This window comes from Varanus komodoensis, unplaced genomic scaffold (genome assembly GCF_004798865.1).
Source record: "Varanus komodoensis strain SLA01 unplaced genomic scaffold, ASM479886v1 scaffold2, whole genome shotgun sequence".
Taxonomy (NCBI): domain Eukaryota; kingdom Metazoa; phylum Chordata; class Lepidosauria; order Squamata; family Varanidae; genus Varanus; species Varanus komodoensis.
In genome coordinates this window covers 20349232-20375340 of record NW_025335568.1, presented here as the reverse complement: position 1 = coordinate 20375340, position 26109 = coordinate 20349232, and the positions used below count along the sequence as shown (strand labels likewise).

General features: G+C 40.9%; 1 protein-coding gene across 1 annotated transcript; it reads right to left on the bottom strand.

Moving 5' to 3' along the window:
• Nucleotides 1-1053: 1053 nt before the first annotated feature.
• Nucleotides 1054-15113, bottom strand: CISD2 (CDGSH iron sulfur domain 2). Its single transcript, XM_044429165.1, has 3 exons — nt 14808-15113; nt 2461-2675; nt 1054-1416 (listed from the first exon to the last, which is right to left on the bottom strand). The coding sequence occupies exons 1-3, from the start codon at nt 14908-14910 to the stop codon at nt 1327-1329; spliced, it is 408 nt and encodes a 135-aa protein (XP_044285100.1). The 5' UTR covers nt 14911-15113; the 3' UTR covers nt 1054-1326.
• Between the last annotated feature and the right edge of the window lie 10996 nt (nt 15114-26109).

The following is a 26109-nucleotide window of genomic DNA, read 5'->3' as shown; positions in this document are numbered from 1 at the left end:
AAGCCACTAGAAAGAGTCTTAACCTCAATGATTGGGAATACAGAAAATCCAGAAATTACTCATTTAAAACCAGGATTGGACATAATGAAAATATACAAATGGACTTGTTTTTAAATGTAAGAAATGTATTTTTTGTCTAGAAGGAAGCTTACATAAAACAAACCATGTCTGCACATTGTAACAGTTCAGAAGTTCCATAACAACTCAGCAATATAGAATTAATGGAAGCACTAAGAGACCAACCCTGACTGCTCTTTAGAAGGCCAGATACTAAAGATGAAACTCAAATACTTTGGCCACCTAGTGAAAAGGAAGGACCCCCTGGAGAAGAGCCTAATTCTGGGAACAATAGATGGCAAAAGAAGGAGGGGACGGCAGAGAATGAGGTGGCTGGATGGAGTCACTGAAGCAGTTGGCATGAGCTTGAGTGGACTCTGGGGGATGGTGTAGGACAGGAAGGCCTGGAGGAATGTTGTCCATGGGGTTGCGATGGGTCAGACACGACTTCGCGACTAACAACAACAACAAAAGAGACCAGATACCAAATACACTAAATTTCATTAAAAAAATCCCTTCACAAGACAAGTTAACTTGTGAAGTGAACTGTTTTGGAAGAGATCAGATTCTGTCTGCAGTGGGGATACTTTTGAGCAAGGATGAAGGAATGTGCAGGACATCTACTCAGGGGTTTACTTTTGTTTAGTCATAATGGCCAAGGATACTTCTGCTGTGGCCCTATTTTTGTGAAAACAAAAACATCTGGTAACTTACTGCATATAGTTTCTAGACTCAACTGCTTTGGGGCTGTTGATATATTTCATAGTCTAAACATAGCATAAAACCTAAGACAATGTAGAGTAGTATGAAATAAGGGTAGTACTTGGATTTTGGGCTAAGGGAAGGATTATGAAAATCGGAAATCTTAACAGCCTCAAAAACTACAGTTCCCAGAGTTCTTTAGTGGACATCATATTATTTCAGCTGGTTTTAAAAACCTATTTAAATCTGTAGTGTAGGTGTGCCTGGAAATACAGCAGAAACACAAACACATCCTTCAAGATTGGTCTAACCTTTTATTACAGGTTGAACAAAAATTACTGGAAGTGGTTGTGACAGTAATACGCTTATTTACACTTTTGTGCTGTTATATTAGACATGATTTTTCAGACCATACAAAATGTCACCACATGTCGATCACAGGCTATAAATCTAGAGTAACATAGAAAGATACCCAATGTCAAGTCTACAGCAATTTTAGACTGAAAACACTACCACACTAGGATATAAGTAGATTTCCCTTCAGTCACGGTTTAAGTTAGGGGTTTGCTAGACTTCTTTCTTCTTGAGTATTAGTGGACCCACATTATCTCCTGTTGATTCATTGTGTTTGTTGTGAGAGCCATCACAGACTGGGAACTGAAAAGAAAGATAACAGATGAGGCAATAGGTTAGACTGATTTTTGTACTGGTTGCAGGACTGTACTTATGATTCAGGAAAACATTACCTGTAAAACACAGCTAAAACTAAATGCAGCACTTAGTCAGAATTGGATGGAACTCCCCAGTTTAATTAAAGAGACTGAAAAATATCCAGTTTGAGGGAAGTCCACAGCTTAACCTGAGCACCAACTGAAACATATGCTTTAAAATATGATTTGTGCTTTCTTCATCCCTATCAAACCATTGGAAAGGAACCCATCTGTCACCTGTAGTTCACAGAAGCCCAGTTATCACAGATCTTACGGTGCATTGGAGCCTCACAGGATCTGTGTTTTCATTTTGGTTCAGATTCAAAAATTGTCAGTGACACTCAAAGAGTTTATAGCTATTCAGGGCCTATTACTCAGTTATCTGAAGTCTGACCTATCATTAGGCAGCAGATAACGGATAACCCAGGGATAGCAATAAAGTTTTGGAAGAGAACTGTGTGATATGTGGCCTACCGAGTGCCCAGTAAACTGGCCTGCTGCGTATAGGTGCAGTGAATGATGTTAGTTTTACAGAAATGTTCAACTGCAGATCCAGTTGGTTTTTATACATGGGAGCAACTTCTTATTCTTTGCTTGACATGCAGAAAAATGTCATGTGCAAGTCCTGATAGTTTGGGTTCTAAACCATGGTAAGCACACACCATAGCAGATATGCTCTAAGTTTATACACCTGCATCTTTTGTAAGACATATACATTCTTCCTTACGCAAAAGAGTTTTGGAAGCATCTCCCCAAAGTATACAAGGAATCGCTTTGTCTAGTGACAGAACAAATTTGGACTTGAAGGTGCATGACCTGAAAAACTGGCAAAAGTAGCATGGGAAATTAACTTCCACAAGTAGAAAAATGATAAACTGTGAGGAAAAGCCACAGTTGTCACAACTAACAGAAGTAAACCAGTCTGTTGTATACTAAACTGTAGCAAAAGGAGATCCTTGAAGCCATGAAGTGAAAGAATAAAACAACTCACCGTTTTTGAGCGCCAGCATCTGCAATAGACTGCCTTAGTGTGACACAGGTCCTCAATATTGATTTCATTCACTACTTTGGGATTTTCCTTCTGGATCTTGAGATTAATCAAACTATCCTTCTGCTGCTTCTTCTTGGGGAGGAATGGACGAATAGCAAGATATCCAAGCAGAGCAAGGACACCCAGGAAAGGCAGTAACCGCAGCCATTCTGCAACTGAGCACATGCCACAAAGCAGTTTTCAGTATCAGCTGTTATCAACATAACTCTCATTGTTTACTAGTTTTATTCAAGGTAGGGCTCACAAATATGAGGTGCAGCCTGGTAGAAATGTACTCTGCAGGTTCAATATGTCATCTCAGGAGGCATTACTGTAAAATTTAATGTATTTTCAAGGCAGTAAAATATTTAACACATGAACTTGTCTTCACTCTAACAATATATAGAATGTTTCATATTTGCCAGCATATTTCTATGAATATGCATTTTTATTATTTCTCTGAAGGCAGCTACTGAATGCTTCCCTGTCTAAAGTTTCTATGATATTAGTGTGTTGCAAAAATGCTTATGAAATGGATATACTTCATACTTAAGTCTGGTAATGGCATGTAATCTAAATTTTGGTACCAGTAGAGCTAAGAAAAGTGGTATTATGTAATAGCTATAACTGAGGAAAAGACTGCACCATAGACTAGAAGAGTTACATTTGCTTGGTCTACTATACAAGAAAGTGTACTTTAGGCACTTACAGTTGGTAGTTCTGGCTTGGTTCAACAGGGACTTATCAGTCTTATTTAGCAGTAGGTCAGTTCAAAGAAGGCATCAATATGGCTTTAGTGTGTTTTCAGTAAATACTGACATAACTGTGTTTGCTTTGGGTTAATTATCCACCTGAGGGTCACCCTTCATTGTATAATAACTTCAACAGCTACACTGTGATTGTTTTTAGGAATGTTCTGCGTCCCTGAAATATGCCCACTGAAACACACCCAAAGCATTTTTTAAACCATCCAGCACAAGTGCACACTTCTTCCTGTACAGCCACCACAAGCAAAACAGTTAAATCCAGACAGGCATTAACTGGTCAGTGCACAATTAAAAGCTGGGGATGCAATCCCCCAAGAATATGTGCTAAATTAAATGTGAGTCGTTCAGCAAGGTTTATGCAAGAGATATTGCTCAAATATTGGTTCTTTGGCTCTTTTGCACCTAAAAAATAACACCAGCATTGTATTATTTCTTGGAAACTGCCATATACCAAATCAGATATCCTTCATCTACCTCAGTACCTCAGTGGCAAAGATTCACCAGGATGTCAGGTAGGAGTCCTCCCAGCCCTACTCAGAGATGCAAGAGACCGAGCCTAGGATGTTGTGCATGTAAAGCTCTGCCGATCTTAAGTCTACCCAGACATTACAATCAAGTTCTGGGGCCTTTCTCTGATTTCCACCTCTGAGAAAGGCTCAGATGCTGACAAGGAGAAGAGGCTTTTCAGTTGCCCCCCCCCCCCCCCGTTAGAGAATGAGTTCCCCACTGACAACTGCCTGGTGCCAATTTTACTATCTTTTTTGGCACCAGGTAATGTCCATCCTTTACTGCAGGGCATTTAATTCATTACTGGGACCTGCTAGCTGCTAAGAGACATGGTTTAACTGGGTCTTTTTAACATTTAATTTTTGTTTGGTGTTTTTTAAAATTTGGTTTTAAATTTTGCATTGCCAACTTTTTTTTTGTTTCGATTGGTATATTTTATATATTTTTTAAATATGTTGTTGCAAACCACCCAGAGAACTTTGACTGTTGCGTAGTATAGAAATTAATTAATTAAAGCAAGCAAGTGCCAATCTCCCACTACTGCAGAATGGGCATTCCTAATGCGCAGTTGAGCTGACCTGAATGAAGTCAAGACAATCTGCAGTCTCTGTGAAAGTTTGTTCTAACACAGCTAAGCTGTGAGCTACAGCAGTACTTCCCAACTGAGAAAGCAAATGTGAAGAAAGAGGCAGGCGAATGTCCTCTTCCACAACTGGAAACTACTCCACTGCACACTGCCAGTCTTTATGGGGGTGTATTAAAGCCAGGCCACCCAATATTCTACATAAACACCTGGCTTTTTAGAGGGAAATTATGGCAGGCCAAGTGTCCTTATATTCCTCTTTGGACTGATAGGTTCATTCTCAGGCCAAGAACAAAAATTCAGTGCTGCACTGCCAGCTTAAGGGCTTCCAAACAGCTACTTTTCTGAGTAAGCAAAGATTCATTGATAGACCTTCAGAACATGAGAGCCACAGATACTTGTCAAACACACACGGGCTTTTGAATGTTAAGTTTCTGGAACAGCCTCCCTTCATCACACATACTTCCCAGGCATTTCTGAAGATGAAACACAGACCAAACAACAGGAAAAAGAATCATAGCTCTTAGCACTCAAGAAGATGTTAGTGTAGGTCTTCCTCAATTTTTCTTTCAGATATAGGCAGGACTTCTAAGTGCTCACACATCCGCACACTTATCAGAACCCACAGCCATATCTCAACACTGCATGAAACTCCAAGAAGTCCTAATGAACTGTTGTTACAGCTGGCCTGAGATGACCCTACCTCATATCCTGGTTATTCGGGTCTCCTCCCTTCCTTGCTCTCTGTAATGCCCCCGTTTTCTCCCTGTGTGAGATCACGTTCACAACTAGGGGAATGCAGCCAGAGTGCTTGGAGACCCAAGTGCCAGCTGCAAGGGGGTGAAGGAGGGGGTCACAGGTTTGATTTCCAGCTCCAGGGCTGAAGAGCTATCCCCAGCCTCAGTTCTAGGAATCCGAAAATTTTTATAGCATTTCCAAGGCTGTCTATTTTGCCTTTCAAAATCGTTTCCCCTTTAACTGCCTTTGGCAAAATATAACAGAGGAAAAAAAGAATGCTATGAATACATTTGCTTTACAGGCAAAGATGAAAACAGAAAAGGGTAGTATGATATAATAGAAGAAAGAGGGCGGAAAGACATAATAGAAGGAGAAACAACTTTCTAAAATCCCTGAATAGTTCAACAGCAGAAGTACATATGAAAGCTGATAGATAATTTTCAAGTCTACTGTATAATGTATAGTTTGAAACACATTATAAAAACATATTTTATATAAAAGATTTTTACCCAGCATCAGGTTTATTCACCTGCTACTTGTTTTGGTGTTAGAATTTAAAGATATGCCTTAATAAAATCTGCCTTGCAATGCAAGAAAAAAAATAAAGAATACTTTGACATGTATAGCTATGGTATTTTTCTTGCAAAATAAAATTATGAGGGTATATCTGTCAAGCTGGAACCTCCTGGGATGCCCTGAGGCCCAGTGCTGGGCACAAAATCCCAGACTAAGATGCAATACTATGCCTGTCCACGCCACAGGAGGCCCCACTGAATTCCATGTATCTTGCTGTCAGCTAAGAGGTAAGAGGATATAGGATTGCGCCCTTGATAAACATTTTGCCTGACTGAGCAAGTCAGTGCTGGTGTTCTTCACATCTCACATGATTGCAAGTAAGATGGCAAGGTTGTGACCTTAATGTTTATATTTTTCCACCAAAGTGCCAGTACTCCTAATACAATTTTCAGAGAGAGCTAGAGTTCTCAGACTCAAGTCACAGACACTCTGCAAAGAACAGATAAATGTTGTCTAGCTGTAACACCACCAATTTAATCATTTATGCCAGTATAATAAGCTAACTCATCATGAGACTGTGAATATTTCAGCAGAATTATTGGCTGGCGCATGCACATACACACACACCAGAAAATGGAAGAAGAGGGCAATGGAATGCCAAGTTATCTGTACACTCTTCACTTCCTATTTCTTCATATTCCATCCACAGGGGTTCAGCATTTAAAGGAAATTATTTTCTTTTGTGGATGCCAGAACTTTCTTTTGTTAAAATCCAGCACTGCTTTCTAAGCACAGTAGTATTAAAAAAACAACAAAACAGGAAAAAGAAGTCACATGAAAACTGATCACTTTCAAATTTCTTATGCAAACAGATCATAAGCCTGTGTCTATATGAAAAATGGATGCAAGATGCTACTCTCCATGCTGTATTATACAGATTGTAGTGATGTTCTCAAAGAAAAGCAATTAACATAGCTTTTTTTTTAAAATTCTTGGTGTGCAGCCTAAGGTTGCAGTTTTATGAACACCTAAATAGGAGAAAACAACATTGAACACAGCAGGACTTAATTCCAAGTAGACATGTACAGGACTGATTGTCCAGTACACAGACTTCTGATGGTTATTGATGCAAAAGGACAAAACTCAAAATTCTGTATTATTGTTCTGTATTGTTGATATAGTTTGAAATTCTTTAAATGGTTATTGTAAATACCTTTGTTCTTCTATTGTAAATGGAATCAGCTCAATAGTAGTGCTTTAGGGACCCATCCAGCAGGGTAACCTATACCCCTCCAGGGATTGCAGGCATCATACAAAATACATCTCAGCTTATGCCAAAATTTACATAAGCTTTTGCTTGCACAAGAAGCACTTTCATCCCTCTCTTCATGAGGATGTCTCTAATTATTTTCTATTTCAGTTCTACTTGGAAGTGGAAGTTATCAACTGTTGAACATATTAAACCAACTTCAAACCATAGTTTATTATTCTGGCAAGGGGAAGAAAGGTAGGGTAGAAATGAAATGTAATAATGTAATAATAATCCAGAAGAGAGGGGCAAAGGCACTATGTGTGCCAGCCAAAGATTTTTTCATATATTAGCTTATTATTTATGTAGACATGTATTTATAGGCTACCTATAACTGCTGAGGCCTTCCTAGGTGGCTTACAATACATAAATTATCAATGTGGCCCACGCAATCAGCTTATCTTTCAATGAACTCTCTTTCAGGGTGCTTCCAGACAGATTCTCTCTGCCGAAAAGGATTGTAAGATAGAAAGTAAAACAACCCAGATATAATTCAGAGGCAGAGCAAGTTATGCTGGCCAAAGAAGCACCACCAAAGTTAGCTGGGAGAGGTGATCACAGATGATATTTTAATACTGCTTGGCATATCAGTGGGCAGAGCATTAAGAAAAGATTATACAAGTACAGTTCAACTATTTGTAGTATAGTAGTGGTATCAGTATATAGAATATGATGGAAAACATCAATATCATCACTTTTCAATTTTTAAGTTTCACTTTTTAAAGCAGGAATAAGTTTAATCACTTTCCAAAGATTACATGCTTCAATAAGATGGAAGGCTAAAAGTGTTGAGTTGGATATAGACAAACAGGACAATCCTATGCAGTGGGCATAAGTTGTTCCATGAAGAAGGGAGGCGATTAAACAGTAAAAACCTGACTTGGAAGCATGTGTATCATGTTCAATCCATAATCATCATTATGTGTTCACACTGATTTCAATGGGACCCAACAGGAATATTCCCTAAGTTGACCAGCCACCATTTTTTTGTTACCACCATCTTCAATGATATTCTGTTTTAACATGCAATTATTATTTTTATCTCTTCTATCATTTCATTGTTCACTTTGGAAGCTCTTTAGATGTTGGTGGCGGGGCAGGTGGGGAGGGATATGTTACCAGCCCCTTTAAAGGAGGCTGTGATTAGGGCACTTTTGGACCAAGGGGATATGAATAATTATAGACCAGTTGCCAAAAACCCCTTCTTGGGCAAGGTGTTTGGGTGGTGGCCAAGCAGCTTCAAGCAGTTTTGGATGAAATGAATGATCTAGATCCAATTCAATTGGGGTTCAGGACTGGTTTTGGTATAGAAGCTGCCTAAGATGCCTTGTGGGATGACCTTTGCTGAGAAAGAGACAGGGTCAGTACAACCCTGTTGATTCTCTTGGACCTTTCAGCAGCTTTTGATACCACCAACAATGGCATCCTTCTGGATAAGCTGGCAGAGCTGGGAGTTGGAGGCATGGCTTTGCGATGTCTGGCTGATTCTGGGTGGTGGCACTGGGGATTATTGCTCTGTACCGTGGCAGTTGTGCCATGAAGCACTCCAGGGCTCTATTTTAGCTCTCATGCTCTTCCACATCTACATGAAACTGCTGGGAGAGTTTATCCGGTGGTATGAAATGAAGTGTCACCAATATGTGGGTGACACTCAGCTCTACTTCATCAAATCAAGGTGAGGCAGTGACTGTTCTAAGTCAGTGCCTGGGCCTGATAACGGACTGGATGAGGGCCAATAAACTAAGATGCAGTCCAGACAAGAAAGAGGTGATCCTGGTGGGTGGTTCATCTGTCCAGTTGTGAAATTTTCAACCTGTCTTATCACTAGAATCAGTGGTGGACTCAGTGACTTTTATCAGCTTAGGCAAATTTACCAGCTAGCTAGCTGGCTTGCTTATTTATTTATGGTTTTTGTATGCCATCCCATTTACTAAAAAGTCTCCAGACGGCTTATAAAGAGTGAACCAAAAAACAGAACCCATAACAACAATCACCAAAAAAAAGAAGCTATGCTTTTATCTGAACAGGCAGAATCGAGCAACAGTGATCCACACTCCAGTAACCTCTTGTTTGGACCACTGTAACATGCTCTACATGAAGCTGCCTTTGAAAATAGTCTGGAGACTTCAGTTGGTTCAGAATAGAGCAACTAGGCTGCTAATGGGGACTGGCTGACATGGACACATCACATCAGTCCTCCGTCAATTATACTGGTTACTAATTGAAGTCCTGACCCAATTCAAACTACTAACATTAACATTTAAAGCCCTAAATAATTTGAGGCCAGGTCATCTGGAGGAACACCTCCTTCCAAATGAGCCTGCTGGAACCCTGAGATCATCAGTGGAGGCCATTCTCAGAAAGCCCCCTCCAAAGGAAGCAAGAAGAAGGACCTTCTTGGTTGTGGCATTCCAATTGTGAAATTGCTCTCCCAAAGAGGTGCACTTGGTACCCACTCTTTTCTCCTTTCAGCAGCAGCTGAAAACCTTTTCATTTATCAAATATTTTAAAGTAGATGTTTATCCTCATTTCTACCATATTATACTGTACCTCTGAATGAGATTTAGCTGCAATGGTTCTGGGATTTTGTATTATGTTTTACTGTTTCATGGTATTTATTAATGGGATTGTTATGTTTTATTATGTTTGTCTTACATGTGTGTTTTATTTGGTTGTGCTATTTGCGATTTTGTAAACCACCCAAGAAGCCTTTGTGCTTATGGGCAGTCAAGAAATGTAAGAAATTAAACACAAATCTTGTAAATAACTAAATAAAAAATAAAGACAGCCAGCTGCAGTGAGGAGGCCAAATAGCAACTATCATCACCACTTGCCTGCCTGGCTGCCAGCTTGCTCTCTCCCACATCGATCTGATCCCTGTGCACGGGTAGCACCGGCCAGTCCTATGGAACTGCATGAACCAGGGAAGAGATGGAGGACAGCTGTACAAAGGCAAGAATGAGGGCCCTTTGACACAATTATCCTTGCAACAAGCAGACCCTCTTCTGGCACAAAGGAATTGTCATGAGGCTAAATGCTGTGGCAGTGGGAATACATTCTGGTATGGTTACAAACCTGGATGATGGAGCTTTGTTTTTGCCATCATGACCAGGGACCTCTCCTTAATATTAGTGTAACCCATCGCAGAAGGGCCTAGAAGTTTGGGCAGTCATCCAGGGAAACAACTGTACAGTGATGAATTGCCAGGCTTGAAACTCAGGAGGTAAAGAGCACTGAGTGAGTTTGGGAGGAGCGCATGAGCCTACAAAGATAAAAATGGATCCACAGTTGCTCCCTGCCAGCCTGCTCCAGTTAAACTGGCTAAATAAAGCTCCCTTGGGCTTTGAAAAGTGACAAGATTATAGCCATTATTCTGTGGCTAGTCAGGAATTGCATGTAAAACAACATTCCTTTTTTACCCAAAGCCTTTCCTCCCTGAAGGCTTCAAGCTATGGCTATTCCAACAAACCTGTTTACATCAGTAGCCCTGTGTGGCCCATGCAACTGTTATATGCATAAAATATTAAGTCTATTTATCCTCCAAAATCTGTATTAGTCAGTTAACCTAGAAATTGTTCACTGCTACCTGGTAGAATGTAAAACAAACAAACAAAATCAACAAATCAACACAAAACTATCAGAGACCAAATTAACAGGGAGAGGGGTGAGTGGGAAGATCCTTTTCCTGCGAACAAGAAAAATTTGTTTTGTGATGTGCAAGCCTGGACCCTATGGGTTACATATGGGTTAAACAAACCAGTGTTCATCTCCAATTGTTTTAGAAGCATTGCAGGCTTTTGAACCCCATTACTTTTCCACAAAGCATAAGAGTCAGACTGGGACTCTTTGGGCTGCTTGTGCCCAATAAACACCTAAGGTTTGATTTTAGTCTAACTTTGCGTTGCTAACCCACAAACAGCTCCAAGTGTCATACAATAACCTACAAATGAGGCATTCGTAGGGTATTGCTACAAAAATAGGAACAGCTTGTGCTTAACACCTACTCTTTAAATCATGGGTTAATTAATCCATGATTTGGTGCAAAATGGCGCTGTTATGAATAACCGTCTTGTAAAGACTCGTTTCCCACAGTCTTTTTCACTCATTGTTTCAGGCTATTTTATGTGACGATTGTAAGCCGCCCTGAGGTTTCGGCAAGGGGCGGCATAGAAATGTTATAATAATAATAATAATAATGATGATGATGATGTTTGCTGCATATTTTGTGGTCTTTGTGAGTGTATCCACCCAGTAAAACACATGTACAAGCAATCATTACATTTTTTTTCTTTTATTTTTTCTGTAGGAAAACTGTAAAAAGTGACATGACTTTTAGGCCCAGTCACTTGAGGACCAAATCAGTAGCATGAAAAGTATGAAATAACTATACAGTGGTACCTCAGTTCACAAACACCTCAGTTCATGACCAAATTGGTTCTAGAACAAACATTTTGGAAAAATTTGGCCTCTGTTCGTGAACTCCGCATCGGGTGACGGCCATGATCGCGGCCATGTTCCTGCTCGAACACGATCGTGTCCATCTTCCCCACTTGCGGTTGCAGACAGACCTGTGGTCACTTGCTGTGAAGCTTTTTTGTATGTTTTTTAGCACATATAGTACTGTAAAATATTATTCAATAGTAATATTGAATAATGGGTCCAAAGAAAGTGCAGAGCAAGCATGGTGGTAAAAAGAACTTGCAGAGCAGTAATGAAGGTCACCAGAAAGTACAGATTTTTTGCCAAAATTGACCCGGCAGCTAAGAGACAAAGAAGAGAGGAAACCCCTGAAGGAGATCTCCCTGATGTCCTTATGGAGGGGGGCTCTCCCTCCAAACAATAACCTCCCCAGCACCTAGGTTAGTTTTCTCTACTGTACTGTACTTTGCTACTTTGTTGTTCTTTGTTTCAAATTTTTGTGATAAAATATTTTACAGAATGTATTAACCTTATTTACATTGAACCTTATGGGCAAATTTGACTTGGTTCATGACCAAAACCAGTTTGCAACCACATTCATAGGGGTCAGAACGGATTAACCTAATTTACATTGAACCTTATGGGGGAATTTAACTTGGTTCACGACCAATTCGAGCTGCGACCAGAATCGTGGAATGAATTAAGTTTGTGAACCAAGTCCCCTTTCTTCTTAATGATCTAAATTAATTACCAACTCTGCCCAACAGTCTGGTGTCAAAATCATTTGTTCTTCAGATAAGTTTTGATCTCCTAATGTTCCTCTTAGAGCATGGGCCCTCAAACTACGGCCCGTGGGCCGGATCCAGCCCACCATGCCCATTTATCCGGCCTGCCATGCCCATTTGGACCCACCATGCGCGTGCCCACACACGCGCCCACTGCCGCCCACCTCGCCCCGCATACGGGGAGGCAGCAGTTTGCTCGCTCGGAGAAAATGATCTCCAAGGGAACAAGCTGCTGCCTTGTGCACCCACCTCGCGGAGCGTGCCTGCCCCGCCCCGCCCCAGTGCGCTTGCCCACACGGGCCACCCCTGTGCACTGCCGGCACCACCTTTCTGGCCCGCACCCGGCACCTTTCAACTGGCCCCCTGGTGAAAAATTTTGAGGACCCCTGTCTTAGAGCCATACATTGACTTCCTATCTCCTCCTGATTCCAGAAGATCTGTATCCTTACTTTCAAAGGCTTCCATATTCCCTGCCCCCTCAGCCTCTGTTCCTTTTTATCTTAATACATCTAGCTTGTGATATTCATTTCACCAGCTCCACTACCCTCAGTCATGTGGATGTACCCTGCTCCCTCAAGGAACTCCATTCTTCCCCTTGCTGCCCAGTGCCCATGCAACTGTCCCAGATGACCTGTGTGCGGTACCTCTTGTTCTTACTTCAAATCCCTTTCAAAATTTACCTTTTCAGTGAAGCTCCTGACACAACCACCTAACTCCTTGCCCTTCCAGTATTGCCATCACAGACAGTCTATTGGGTGCACATTTTCCGGCCCACAGTCCAGAACAGTTCCAAAACGACCCCTGGCAAGTACCAACAGTGGTTCTTCTTCCAGCTGACCTGCTACTAAAGGAAGCAGTATAGTAGCTGGCTGGTCAAGGCTGCAATCCGGTGGCACTCTATTTCAAACAAAAGGTTTGTTAACTTTGAATAGCAGTGAGTGGAGTCAATCCAATACTGCCTTTTACATGAAGTACAAGACACATATTTAGCACAAGCATTCTCAGGCCAGGGTCCTGCCATCTTGTACTCTGCAAAACACATTGATAGCAATAGATATAATAACCATATCTGCTGGTCTGTGTTGACAATCAGTGTTGTGGATGTGAAATGCTCTTCTACATGTAAGCATACATTGAAAGGGTGCTGGGGACTATTCATGCATTTAGCACAAGCCACGCTGCTTCAGGAATGAATGAGCAGTTGGAATGCATCACAAATTAATTCCACTTCATTAGATAATTTTGGATATGTTTCCACTGAAAGTCAGTTGTGCAACAGCATTTTTATTAACATATTATAAAACAAAGTTATCTGGGCTACTTATAATAAAAGATCGTGGAACTGTTTAGTTACAAAATCGAATATAAAACCATAAAACTAAAAGGAACATGAAGCACAACATACATGCTTCCAGATTTTCTGTTGTTTAGTTCACTTTGCTAATTGAGCATGTACTGAAAGAGTGAAAACACTCCAAAATTATTAACTATGTAATTCCATGATTATGAGTGCAACAGGATAGCTAAAAAGTTCAGTGTGTTATTAATTGGAATTATACTTTATTACATGGACAGACTGAGGGTATTTTAACAGAGGATATGAAGGCTATAATGCAATATATATGTATAATAGCTCAACACATGTTTTGCACCCAAGTTTAGGCCCCAATATCTCCAGGTAAGATTAGGAAAGGATCGTGACAGAGGCTTTGGAGAACTGCTGGCATTCTGTGTCAACAATACTGGGCTAGATGGGCCCATGGTCTGACTCAGTTCTGTGTTCCTAAGTAGCAGCACAACCCTGTCTAGAGTTAAATGAGTCTCAGTACACAGAAATCATGGGGCTCAGATATGCTTACCTCTGAGGACTGCAGCCTTAGTTAAGGGAAGTCTATTGACACTAGTATTTACTTTCATGCAAACATTCCTTTCATGCAAACATCTCTCTTCTGTTTTGTATCCCACATTCACACTTACAAACAAAAAGCAGAGAATGGGAACATCTTGTATTAGAAAGCACTGACATGCCAGAAGAACAAAATTCTGGGCGGGATTATAAACCTGATAAAGAAGGAAAGGAAGGGTATGTAGCATGTAAGAATTAGGAAACAGAAGTAGGATTCATCATCAGAGGGAATGGGCAGCATACCTGTGAAAATCCTGTGTTTAAAAATCCGATGTTTACCTGGAAGTAAGCCCCCTTTTGTTCAGTGGGGTTTACTTGCAGGTAAGAATGCATTCTGTGTGCATTGTAAGACACGAGAAGCGTTTAAAAGCAAAACGAACAACCCTAAACAGATGGATTAAGTCTCACTGACCACAACTTACCTTACCTCTTTGTTTGGAAGCACTTGAATCTAAAGCTCGCGAAACATTTAAGGACATACCGATTATTCAGGCTGCAATCCTAAACCTGAGCATCAGTCCCACTGAATTGAAGGGGGCTTATGTCTCAGTAGCCGCTTAAAAGGCTTGCGCTGCGAAGTGAAGCCAAGAGGATGGAGACTCTATAAAAATTCAGGAAACTTAAGTTTGCCTATTATTCCGCGCCCCAAGAGACGGTGATGCGAGTCTGGGAGGGAGAAGAGGGCCGGCTCAACTACTGCGGTACACAAGGGAGTCTGAAGAGAGCGCCTCCCCCACCCTCTCCAGTTCCCTCACCCCAAATAATCCTGCCCCCTAACCTGTCAGCCTGAAGAAGCCGCCGATACTCTCCGGCAGCGGCAGACGCTTAAGGTAGGCAGGCAGCTGTACTTTAATGATGCGGGCCAAGCTGTCCAACACCATGGCGCACGAGGCTCGGCTGGCGAGCTGGCGCCAGGAAGGGACGCAGGGAAAGGGGGCGCTGCGCCGCTACCTCCCGGTCCTCTCTCGCATGCCAAGCTCGACTTTGCCCTGCTCCTGCCTGAGTAACACCGTCCGTTCTCTTCACGGAGCATGCGCACACATGACGCATGTTGTGGAGCCGCGCGGCCCGGAAAAAGAGCGGCCGGAGCAGCCGCGGCTGATTGGACTGGCTTCGGCCCACACAGGGTCCCGAGGGCGCGGAAGCACAGGCTGCGTTTGGCTTTGCAAGCCCGCCCGCCCTGCTCCCTCCCGACGTGACAATGGGCGGGCAGGCAGGCGAGTGGCTGAGGAAAGAGGAAGATGGTTATTTATCAGCAGCATCTTGCAACCGGGATGCGGACGGTGCACGTCCCACGGAGGGCGTGCTTTTTAAAAGTTCAGCAGATGTGTGAACCGTAAGCGAGCAAGTGTTGTGGCAGAGCTGCTGTCTGTTTCGAAGGCGCTTGGGCAGGACGTTCTCAGGGCATGTCCTCAGTGATCAGGAGAGGCCTGGGCCACTTTCGCTTTGCTTTGCTTAGGCTCCTCCTTTTATATTAGGGTAGAGGCGATCTGGTCGGCGCTATTTACTTGGATTTCCAAAAAGCTTTTGACGCAGTTTCTCACCAGAAACTCCTGAGCAAACTATCAGTCATGGAACAGGAAACTTAGCCATCAGAAACTGGTTAAAAACAAAGCAGAGGGAGAATAAACGATACTTTATTTCAATGGAGGGATGTAATCAGTGGGTTTGCACAGGGTTCTGTTTTAGGACCAATGCTCTTCAGAATATAAATGTTCTGAAATTAGGAGAAAGCAATGAAGTGGCCAAGTTTTTGATGACTCCAAACTATTTAGGGTGGTTAAAACCGAAAGGGATTATGAGGAGCTCCAAGGGGTTCTCTCCATTCCAGGTGAATGGTTATCAAAATGGCAAATGTCATTCAATGTAAACAAGTATGAAGTAATGCATGTTTGGACAAAAATTTCCAACTTCAAGTATAGGGTGGTGGGATCAGAGCTAGCAGTGACTGATCAAGAAAGAGATCAGAAGCAGGGGGGACAGCTCAATGGAAACTTTGACCAGTGCGCAGCTGCTGTGAAAAAGGCAAACTCCATGTTAGGTTTAATTAGGAATGGAAATAAAACTGTTAAGATTGTTCTCTCCTTATGTGACTGTACTTAGAATATTGTGTACAGTCTGTTTGCCACACTTGGAAAAGGACATTATTGAGTAGGAAAAGTGCAGAAAAGGGCAACTTCGATGATGAAGAGGTTGAAATGATTCCTCTATGAGGAACAATAAGAACAACTGGGATTAACTTAGAAAAAGAGGGATGTAAGGGGAAACATGAGAACTGTGTGAAATTGTGCATGGTGTGGAGAAGTTGGGAAAGGAGACATTTATTTCCTCCCATAATACTAGAACTTGGGCTTATCCCATGAAGCTTACTGGAGGGAGATTCAGGACAGAGAAAAGGAACTACTTCTTCACACAATTATTAGCAAAAGTATGGAATTTACTGCTACAAGAAGTAGTGATGACCATCAATTTGGATGGCTTTAAAAGGGGATTGGATTGGACAAATTCATGGAGAAGGCTATCAATATCTACTAGCCTTGTTGGCTATGTTCTGCCTCTGTTCTCAGAGGCGGAGTGCCTGTGTATACCAGTTGCTGTGGAGCATGGGCAGGCAGAACTCTTGTACATGACCTGTTTAAGGGATCCTGCTGGCAGCTGGTTTGCTAAAAAGTGAATGGAGTGCTGGACTAGATAGTCCATCACTCTGATTCAGCATGGCTGTTAGTATGTACCTAGAAAATGAAGAAAAGCCAAAACATATTTTAAATGTTTTCATTTCACACAAAATAATAATATGCAAGTGCTTTTCTAGCTTTTTTTCCTGTACAAATTCACCCACTACTGAAAACAAATAGTTTTCATGGAATGCCACCAGTTATGTTAACATAGCAAGACCATTTAAACAAACTTGACCTGTAATTGAATGGTAGTAATTCCTAACCTGCTTCAGCACAGTGAAATTGCAGGTCCTTCATGAATGTGAAACCTTGCCCAAATAGCCCTTTTGTCCACTCACCCACCATAATAGACCCTTTCTTAGTGCGTCTTCTTCACTCAGTGAGACTCACCCCTGTAGCAGCTGCTCTTGCTGTTCATCCTCTTTCTTATCATTACTAATGCTTGCATGCTAGGCAGAGAGCCAGCAAACAAGCAGGCAGCAGTGTCTCCTGGTCCTCCTCACCACCAGTACTTTCAGGGTTGGAGCAAGAAACAAGTGAGCATGCAGGCTGCAATGGTGAAGAGGAGGATCAGCTTCAGGGAGTTGTCGGTGGGGCCTGGCTGGGGTGTGGGCTTTTGGCAAATGCCCAGCCACATCTGCCATTGATGCAACCCTGGGCAGTGTTGTAGTGGTAGATTTCACAGTACATGCTCTCATTGTGACAGTCCCCATTCTAAAAAGTCCTAGAGAGAGTCCAGCGTTGCAAGCAGCTGTGTGAGGCTATGAGCTTTTATCTCCTAGGATCAGCTCTTTGTAAAGTGAATGGTTTTTAATTGCCCATTCAGGAGCAAGCTAACACTGAATATTTTGCATTATAAGAAGGAACAGTGTATTGTTGGGAAAACACCAATGACATGAGGACATTTAATCATGAGGTTCTGGGAACCAATGTTGGTTGCTAGGTACAAGGTTGAAAGCCAGGACATCTAAAGTAAATTTCTCTGGAATGATACCTATTCCATGAACAAGTTAAAGGGTTTCAATATATGGTGCTGTAGGGAAAGAAGTTGGGTGTGTTGGGCAACTCGGTCCTGTACAAGAGGGATGGACCCCACTTGAACCAGAATGGAACTTCACATTAAAAAGGTGTTATCTTAGCCCCCATGAAGACAGATCTGAATATTACAGCCTACCAATATGTATATGTTAAGTCTTAGATGCTGGCCAGGTACCACTAATCACAGCAATGCATACTGATAGTCTGATGCACAGAATTCTGATCTGACCTAACACTTTTACAATGGAGCATCACTCAAAATTACTAATATAAAAGGGTGCAAACATTACAGGCAAGATGAAGAATACGTGGCGCTAGTTGTTGCAACTTCCCTTACCATTAGCTATGCTGGCCAGGACTGATAAGAGTTGCAATCCAACATCTGGAGGACTGAAGATTTTCTAATCCTACATTAAAGAATCCATTCTGAGGGAGGGTAACATATGGCCCTCCAGATGGTTTAACCTACAACTCCCATCATTCTTCACCATTGGCTATGCTGGCTCTGATGAGAGTTGTAGACCAAATCCCTTGGAGAACTACAATATATACACTCTTTGCATCATAAAGCTAAAATATACTGATGCTTGAAAGCATTACCTCGTCCCATCTTACAGTCTTTTGTGTTCTTGATCCTCATTCATAATTCTTCATTCTAAAATGATTCTGCCTATTCGTGACAATTTTTTTAAGATAGTAGGGAAAAGTCATTAAACAAATGCTCAAATATCCTGGAACAACAAACAAAACAAAAATCCTTTCCACCAAATTTCATTGAGCTTGTGCTTGAATTTATTTTGGGAGAACAACCCAGAAGGCCTGAACAGACGGTCCAGCTTGGATTCAGGCAACGCTCCCATTCATATCAATACTATTTTGTGCCTGTATTTTTTTGTTTCCCACCTCTTCTTGATTGTGTCTGTGGTTGAAAGCACTTGAAATCTATCTCTGCGGCTGCTGAGCCTTGCTGAGTTGCCTTTGATCTAAGTGTCTTTCAGCAGAGGGAGAGACTCACTGAACATGCTGAGCAGAAGAGCTTTTTATTGCTTTTCCATTCACTACCTAGACATAAATAGATGTTAGTGACAGAGTCCTGGCCTATATTAAACTAAAGAACTTATTGAAGAAAATAATGAATTGTTGATGGAATGTTAGACTGGAATTTTTACATCTCATAAAAAGCGTACAGGGCTGAGATTCTGAAGAGCAGTGTTATGTTCCTGCTCTCTTGCACTTATTATTTTACTTTGTGTGTGTATGTGTATACACACATATCATGTAAATCAAGATGGTGTACATGGGATTCCCAGGCAGTCTCCCATCCTGGCACTGAGCAGTATTAAGCTCTACTTAGCTTCAGCAAAGCCAATTCTGGAAATTGTGAGCAACCTATAGCAAAGGTGAGCAGCTTTGGCCCTCCAGCCATTCTCTCCAACAACTCTCATCAGCCATAGCTAGCCTAGTCACTTGCAAGAAATCATGGGAGTTGCTGACTAAAACACTGGGAGGGTTACAAGTTGTCCATCCCTGAACGAATGGGCAGTTGCACATTATTGTGTTTGTATGTATTACAAATTGGGATGCTGTGCCTGAACAATGGAGGCTTCTTGAGACTGCCCATAATATTTGAGAATGCCAAATTTCTCAATGTCTTTTTAACTCCCATGCCCCACTGTTACTCCCTTTACCCCATTTAAGAAAATACCATATACCTCTCTTGTCATACCTTTACTCTCTCTCCTACCCTTGATACATGACTTATGTATATGGATTAGCCCCACATAGTAGAAAAATTGATGCAAAGACATTTATTGCACTATCATCAAGAATGGAGAAGCCACAGCTAAATGATAGGCAACAGACTTTGCACACAGAAGATATCTGGTTTAACCTCTAGCATCATCAGATAAAAGGTTCTCAGGACGCAGTACTTAAAAAGAGATGCTAGAGCACTGGGTCAAATGTTCTAGCTCAGTATAAAGCAGCTTTATATGCAGAGAAAATGTGTAGAAGGAAGCACGACTGACATATCCTTGAAAATCTGTAATCATGGCTAACGTATGTTCCATTCATTGTAACTGATCTCCTTTAAGTAGGACTTATATTAGATTTTACCCTATGAATTCAGCAAGTACACAAGGGTTCCTCAAACTTTTTTAGGCCAGTGAGTGTGTTTATACTGTCAAGGGAGTATCATGGGAGTTCCTACAAAGTCGCTGCTGAGGGATTGTTCATTTAGAAAATTATTGCCGTGGTGGGTGTGGCCAATCACAAAACACTCATTTCCTAGAAGCAAAATTGATGGGATTAAAAGAAAACTAGTTTTCCTAAGAACTTAACGAGGTAGTGGTGCTGGTGAATCTCAACTCCAAAAAACAAAACTGTTTGTTGAACTCAAAGATGATACTGGAAGGCAGCATATCACTTAACAGAATGCCAGCCTCTCCGTTTTTAAAGGGAAAATGTTAATCTAAAATTCTGAAGGGACAGGGAACCAAGAGGGTGCCAAAAGAAGTTTTGGTGGGTACACTGGAAACCATACGTCTTTGAGGCTTAATTCTGTGCTAGGGTTTCAAAGAGCAAAGCAGACTTAATAGATCTTTTTTGTGGCCAAAATCCATCACTAAAGGAGAATTGCCAGAATGAAATGTCAACACATAATTGTATGTGTGTACATGATAATATAAAGGACAAGATGAAATGGGGTATTTTCTCTCCATCCTTCGGATGCCATACAATACACCAGGATGTTGTATTAGGCACCTAAGAACTGCCTCCTGCCTTCTATCTAGCCCAGCATTGTATCTGTAACAATAATTTCTGCGGAGGTGTTACTTTCAGTGCAGTAGCTCCCCCTGCTCATGGCCCTGGACCTTCCCACTTAGAAATGGGTGGCTTGGCTGGGTGGGAGCACTGACTTGTTCCATAAACCAAGATAATTATGTTGTATCATAACGAACTGCCAGCAGGTGGTGTGATTATAAGTATCTTTAGCAACTCCCTTGTAAAATGATGCATATAATTGTTTTAAGCTTCACTATTGAAAAGCAACATAATAGCTAATTTTAATACTAAATTAAAGATTGAGATCCAGTGGGGTGAGTGTTAGAATGTTGGACTGGACTCAGGAGATCAGATCTACTGCCCACTCAGTCATGAAGCTCACTGAGAGATTTTGGACTGGTAACTTTCAGCCTACCTCACATGGTTGTTGCAAGGATAAAGTAGAGAAGAGGAGGAACATGACATAAGCCGCCTTGGTTCCTTGCAGGAAAAAGGCAGAATTTAAATATAATTAACAATAATAAAGACAAAAATTAATTGTTAGCAAGCATTAGGAAAACATGTATATGTAAAAGAGCTATAACCTTTCTCTATTCTAAATGTTTTCATCTCTACTTGAGATTTTTTTTACACTGTAGTCCAAAACAAGTATACTTGGAAGTATGTCCCACATTGATTTAACTTCCGCTTGAGTGGCTTAGGGTGCAATCATATGCAAGATTAGACTAGAAAAAGATAATACTCAGCATGCTCCAGCCAACTATGCTCAAAAACAAAAGACTCAATCCACCCTGCAATTTGGAGCTATATATATACTTGAGGTAAATATAAACTACGGTATGTTTTTGTGTTTGTGAACAAACTGAAAGTTGCAATGTAATTAATGTTATCACTTAATATTTGAATGAAAAATCAGTTTTATTTTTGTATTTCCTATTACAGGAATACATCTAAATAATAAAATCTTTTAAAAACAGTGTATCCTTTAATCAGTGATGTTGAGTCAGAACTTGCAGCCCTGACGCTGCTATCAGAAAACTGAATGTTGAGGTTTATTTCTTAGTACTTCTTTAGACATTTATGAATAGGAACCATGACAACACCTGTTCTTATACCAAAACTTCATCACCAGCATACAGTGGTCATGATGCTAAGCTTTCCCAGGTGCTCCATTGCAGTAGAAAGAAAAGAGGAAGACCAAATATAGCAACTTTATGTACAGTCAAGGGGTCTACAGCGACTACATCACCAGCCTCCAGTCACAATATTATTCTCCAGTGATGGTCACATGTTAGCCAGGCCCGGGACATACCAATCACTAAGTTACAATGGAAGAAACACTATGATGATACATCATGTAAACTAGTCCTATCTCACATGCAAGGCACAAGCAGGCTGTAAGGTATAGTCCTCAGTAGGTTCACTATCACAAACTTCCACAACGCAGTGGCTTAAATTTGGAACCTTCCATCAGGAATAATTTGAGTCCTGTTGTGGTATCCGTAAGTCCTCATAGACACCAGTCCAAAAACTTCATGCAATATGTCTGTATTGCTGTCTAAGAGATGAAAACAGGCCTTTTCACAAAGGAGATGGACACTAAGTCCAAGGACAAAGAAGCATGCATGCTGGGCAACTGGTGACAGTGGAGGTGACAAACCTTAAGAAAGCTGGAGCTGGCACTGCATGGATGCTCCAAGTTAAAATAGGCAATCCTGTGATCTGAATGGCAGCTGAGTGAGAAGGAAAGCTGCTCCAAGATTCAAGAAATGTGCATTTTATTTGAATTCCTTTAAGATTTTGAGAGGAACAAAGTGAAGCCTACCCTTTCAGTATACATCCAGGAATTAGTCTTGATCTTGAGGCTAGCTCGGCAGAAAGCAATACTCTGAGTATGCAGCCAAAGAAGGAGACAGAAGAGAAACTCATGATTCAGTCTTTGTAATCTCCTGGGTTGCTCCCATCACCTGCAGATGCCCTTTTCCCTCTTTCCTGGTCCCCTGTGCTTAGGAACTAGGGCTCCTTTCCTGTAAACAACTGTCTTCTCCAGACCTATATGTATAAGTATACTAATACTCTGAGATACACATGAATAGAGGATCTTTTTTACCTTGGTAGTAGTGTCTCTTGACAGATTTGTCCAAATGAGGCACACACGTGCCAAAAAGCGTTGGTTGATTTATTACACCGGAATGAAAGGCTTCTGATTATCACACTGGGAGTTAACTGATCAGTTGATAACAGGTGCTGTATAAAATCATAGAATCATAGAATCATAGAACAGGAGAGTTGTAAGGGGCCCAAGAAGGACGTAATCAGTTCATACATGAGGATTATATAAGCCAGCTTGAATTCCTTGAAAGAAAAAAAAGTGGGATATTAAATAAACAATTATAAGGATCCTTATAATTGTGGTAAATCTGGAATTAATTGTGCTGTGGTATGCTTCCAGCAAAATTGAAAAAGTTGGTGCCAGGCATATTGGGGTTCTTAGGCTTTCTGGGAGAGAAGAATTATTTATGAGTTTCCATAGGCAGTTGGAAGACCCCCATGGGAACAACTAGAGGGGCCATGATCTGATTCAAGATGGCTCCTCAAGATCAGGGAGAGAGCAGAAGTTGGTCTCTGGATGTAGATGAAATGCAGCAGTTAGTCCACAGCTGTAGAAGTTCATGTGAATTGTGGTCCAAATTCAATTTCAGGAAAATTATTGCAGGACAAATTCCTGTGGTGGCTGGGGTAGTGGGCAAAGGGGTGGGGCCAAAAATACAAAGAAAGCTGGTATATTGTAGCTTAAGGTTCTCGCTGCCAGTAAGTCTGGAAAAGCATTTTCACATTGTCATCTTCCTGATCCTTTGTCCCTCCTCTTATTCTCCAATGGCATAGGTTCAATCCATTATCCCTGTAGCTGAGCATAGTACCAAAACAAAATAGTACCAAAACAGGATGAAACAGTTCCATCGTCTTGTTGAAATAGTGGTAAAGAAAGCCACTTTTAGGAGAAGGCCAGTCCAAAAGTGGAGTCACAAACATTTGCTATAGAAAGAAAACCAACAGCAAAAACATTGTCAAAATAAACCCTAAAGAGCTCGTTTCATCAGTTTCATTCAAGATTAAGAGTGTAATTCTATGTATGTTTCGCAGAAAAAGTTATACAATTTCCAGAACCTCTTAGCCAGCATGTTGGGCTTTTTTGTGTCAAAATATGCACTGGATTGTACCCTAAACCTATTTGGTGATGATGGTAGGTGATATGCTTGAGAAAAATATGTTTTTTAAAAATTAGTTTAGCAATATTCAACCTCACTTAAAAGTCAGTCAACACTTTAGATGACTAAGAACCAAAATATTCAATATTCAAAAGATCAGATTCTGAAATTTCGACAAATTTTACATTCATGCAAATATAGCTCTAAACATTAAGTGATAAAACAAAAATGTAGCAATCAGTTGCCTTGGCTTTATTTTCAAGGTTTCCATAAATCTGAGTTATCCTCAGATTCTCCCTGTGATGCATTGACATTGCAAGGTGCCATTGTTACATAAATCCCCATGTTATTTTGTAGGTAAGCGGTTGTCAAGAGCAATTGACCACATTCCTGCAAGATGACATCTCCACTCACAGAAGAGGAATGGCTACCTCCAGATCTCTCACATACATGTGATTAATCAGATAATAATGTCCAGGTCTGGTGGATGGATTTCTGGCCACATCATTCCCATGTGTGGCGGTAGCTGATGTGCATTAACCATGACAGATACAGTGAGTGAAGTGTCCTTTGGCAGCACAACTGTCACCTGTTATGCTGCTGAGTGAAGCGAAGACATTCTTTTGGGTGTATCCTGTCATCCTCAGTCTCCTCTTCTGTGGAACACACAGCACATCACTGGAATAGTTAGGCCATAGAATTTAGATTGTTTGCCACAAGAATGGTCAATGTCACATTCCCATTGAATATTACTGAAGGCTGTTAGAGTGGAAATTCTTGACACGAGGATGGTAAACTATATGGTAAGCATGCTTTACTGTCATGTAACATACTTTACTAGCATTGTGTAACATTTCTTACTGATTGTTATAATTAGGCAAGGATTACTTTACTCACAAAGGCTGTTTTAAGTAGCATGCTTAATTGTAACATTTGAGTCAACCTATAGTTTCTCATAGATGGCATGGTCAGGTGATTCTAGAAAACTAGTATGAGATGTATTTCAAATTATGCAGCCATTTTTCACATGCCATTCTTTTTGTTAAACTGTTGTTCAAATAATTTTCTGCAAATCCTGTAATCTCCGAGTTAGATTCCCTCTTTTACCTAATGCAGCTCAAGTCTGAATATATGTAATTTGCAATATAACTGAAACTTGGATTTGCCATAGCATGTGTCTGTGATGTCATAAGTCAATCACAGAGTACCTGTACGCTCAAGATATGTACATGGAGGGGCAAAGGACAGTGTGAAAGCCAAGCTATGCAAGCAGAATGCCAGGTATGCCACAACCATGGCAGATAGTGTAAGCAAAACATCAGACATGTTGCAACTGCCTTCATATCTCCCCCTTTGCCCCTCTTACCCACTTTTCTGGTCACTGAGGTTATTGGATGGTATATTCCTAGTGGTTCCATATGGACCTATGGCCTGATTTGAGTCTACCCAATCCCAAATGGAAACCTTCAGTAGAGAAGCTCAATTTTTTTTTTTTTTTTTTGCTTCAGGGGGTCAAGTAGGGGGGTCAAAAAACATTGTATTGCTTTTTGCACCTCCACAAAACACTCCTATTTCAGAAAGCCTTCCTGAACCAATTAGCCAGTTTTATTGAGTTTATTGTGCATTTTACATGTTTCATTCTATTTTTATGGTAACCACTCCAAAATCTCCATATTGGAATAAAGCAGCAGCATATAATTCAGTAAATTATAAATAATATACAAATACCACGTCTTGTCTGAATTGTGTTATTAACTATTTTTGGTCCAATGGCAAGGACCTATGTCTCCCATTACAGGGAAGGTGCTGAGTCCTATATGAATCTGGGAGATACCGAAATGGATAACTTTGCATAAGTATAGTTCAGGTATCAAGTTTTACATCTGCTGGCTATTTTTCATGACTTTCTTTATCCAGTTTTGTTCTCTACAGATAGTTCTCCAACAGGTAAGGCAACCATTTTAACACCCAGTTATGTGCTGACCATGAGGAAAGCCCAATCTAGGACATAGACTAATCCATCAACTTTAGGGATTTCTCCAATCCTAAATTCAGAACTCAGATTTTTTTAAGTGTGTGTGAAAATGCAGAAGCATTTGTTGTGCATATTTATCCTAATACAGTTAGTTTTGTATGAATTTTGCCTAACGGAGTTTTTTTTCCAAGCAAGTTCCCAATATTTTTGGGAACAGTACTTCTCCTGATATATGCATCTTTGCAGATATTGTCTATTGAAAAACATTGTTACAAAATATGGAGAAGTGTGCAGTTTGAAAGAGAACAGAGTTGTTTTAAAATGTGAACTGAAAGAATTTGCCATTCCTGTTCAAAACCACCAGCAGTGACTAGAAAAGATGTTCCTGGCTCTTCC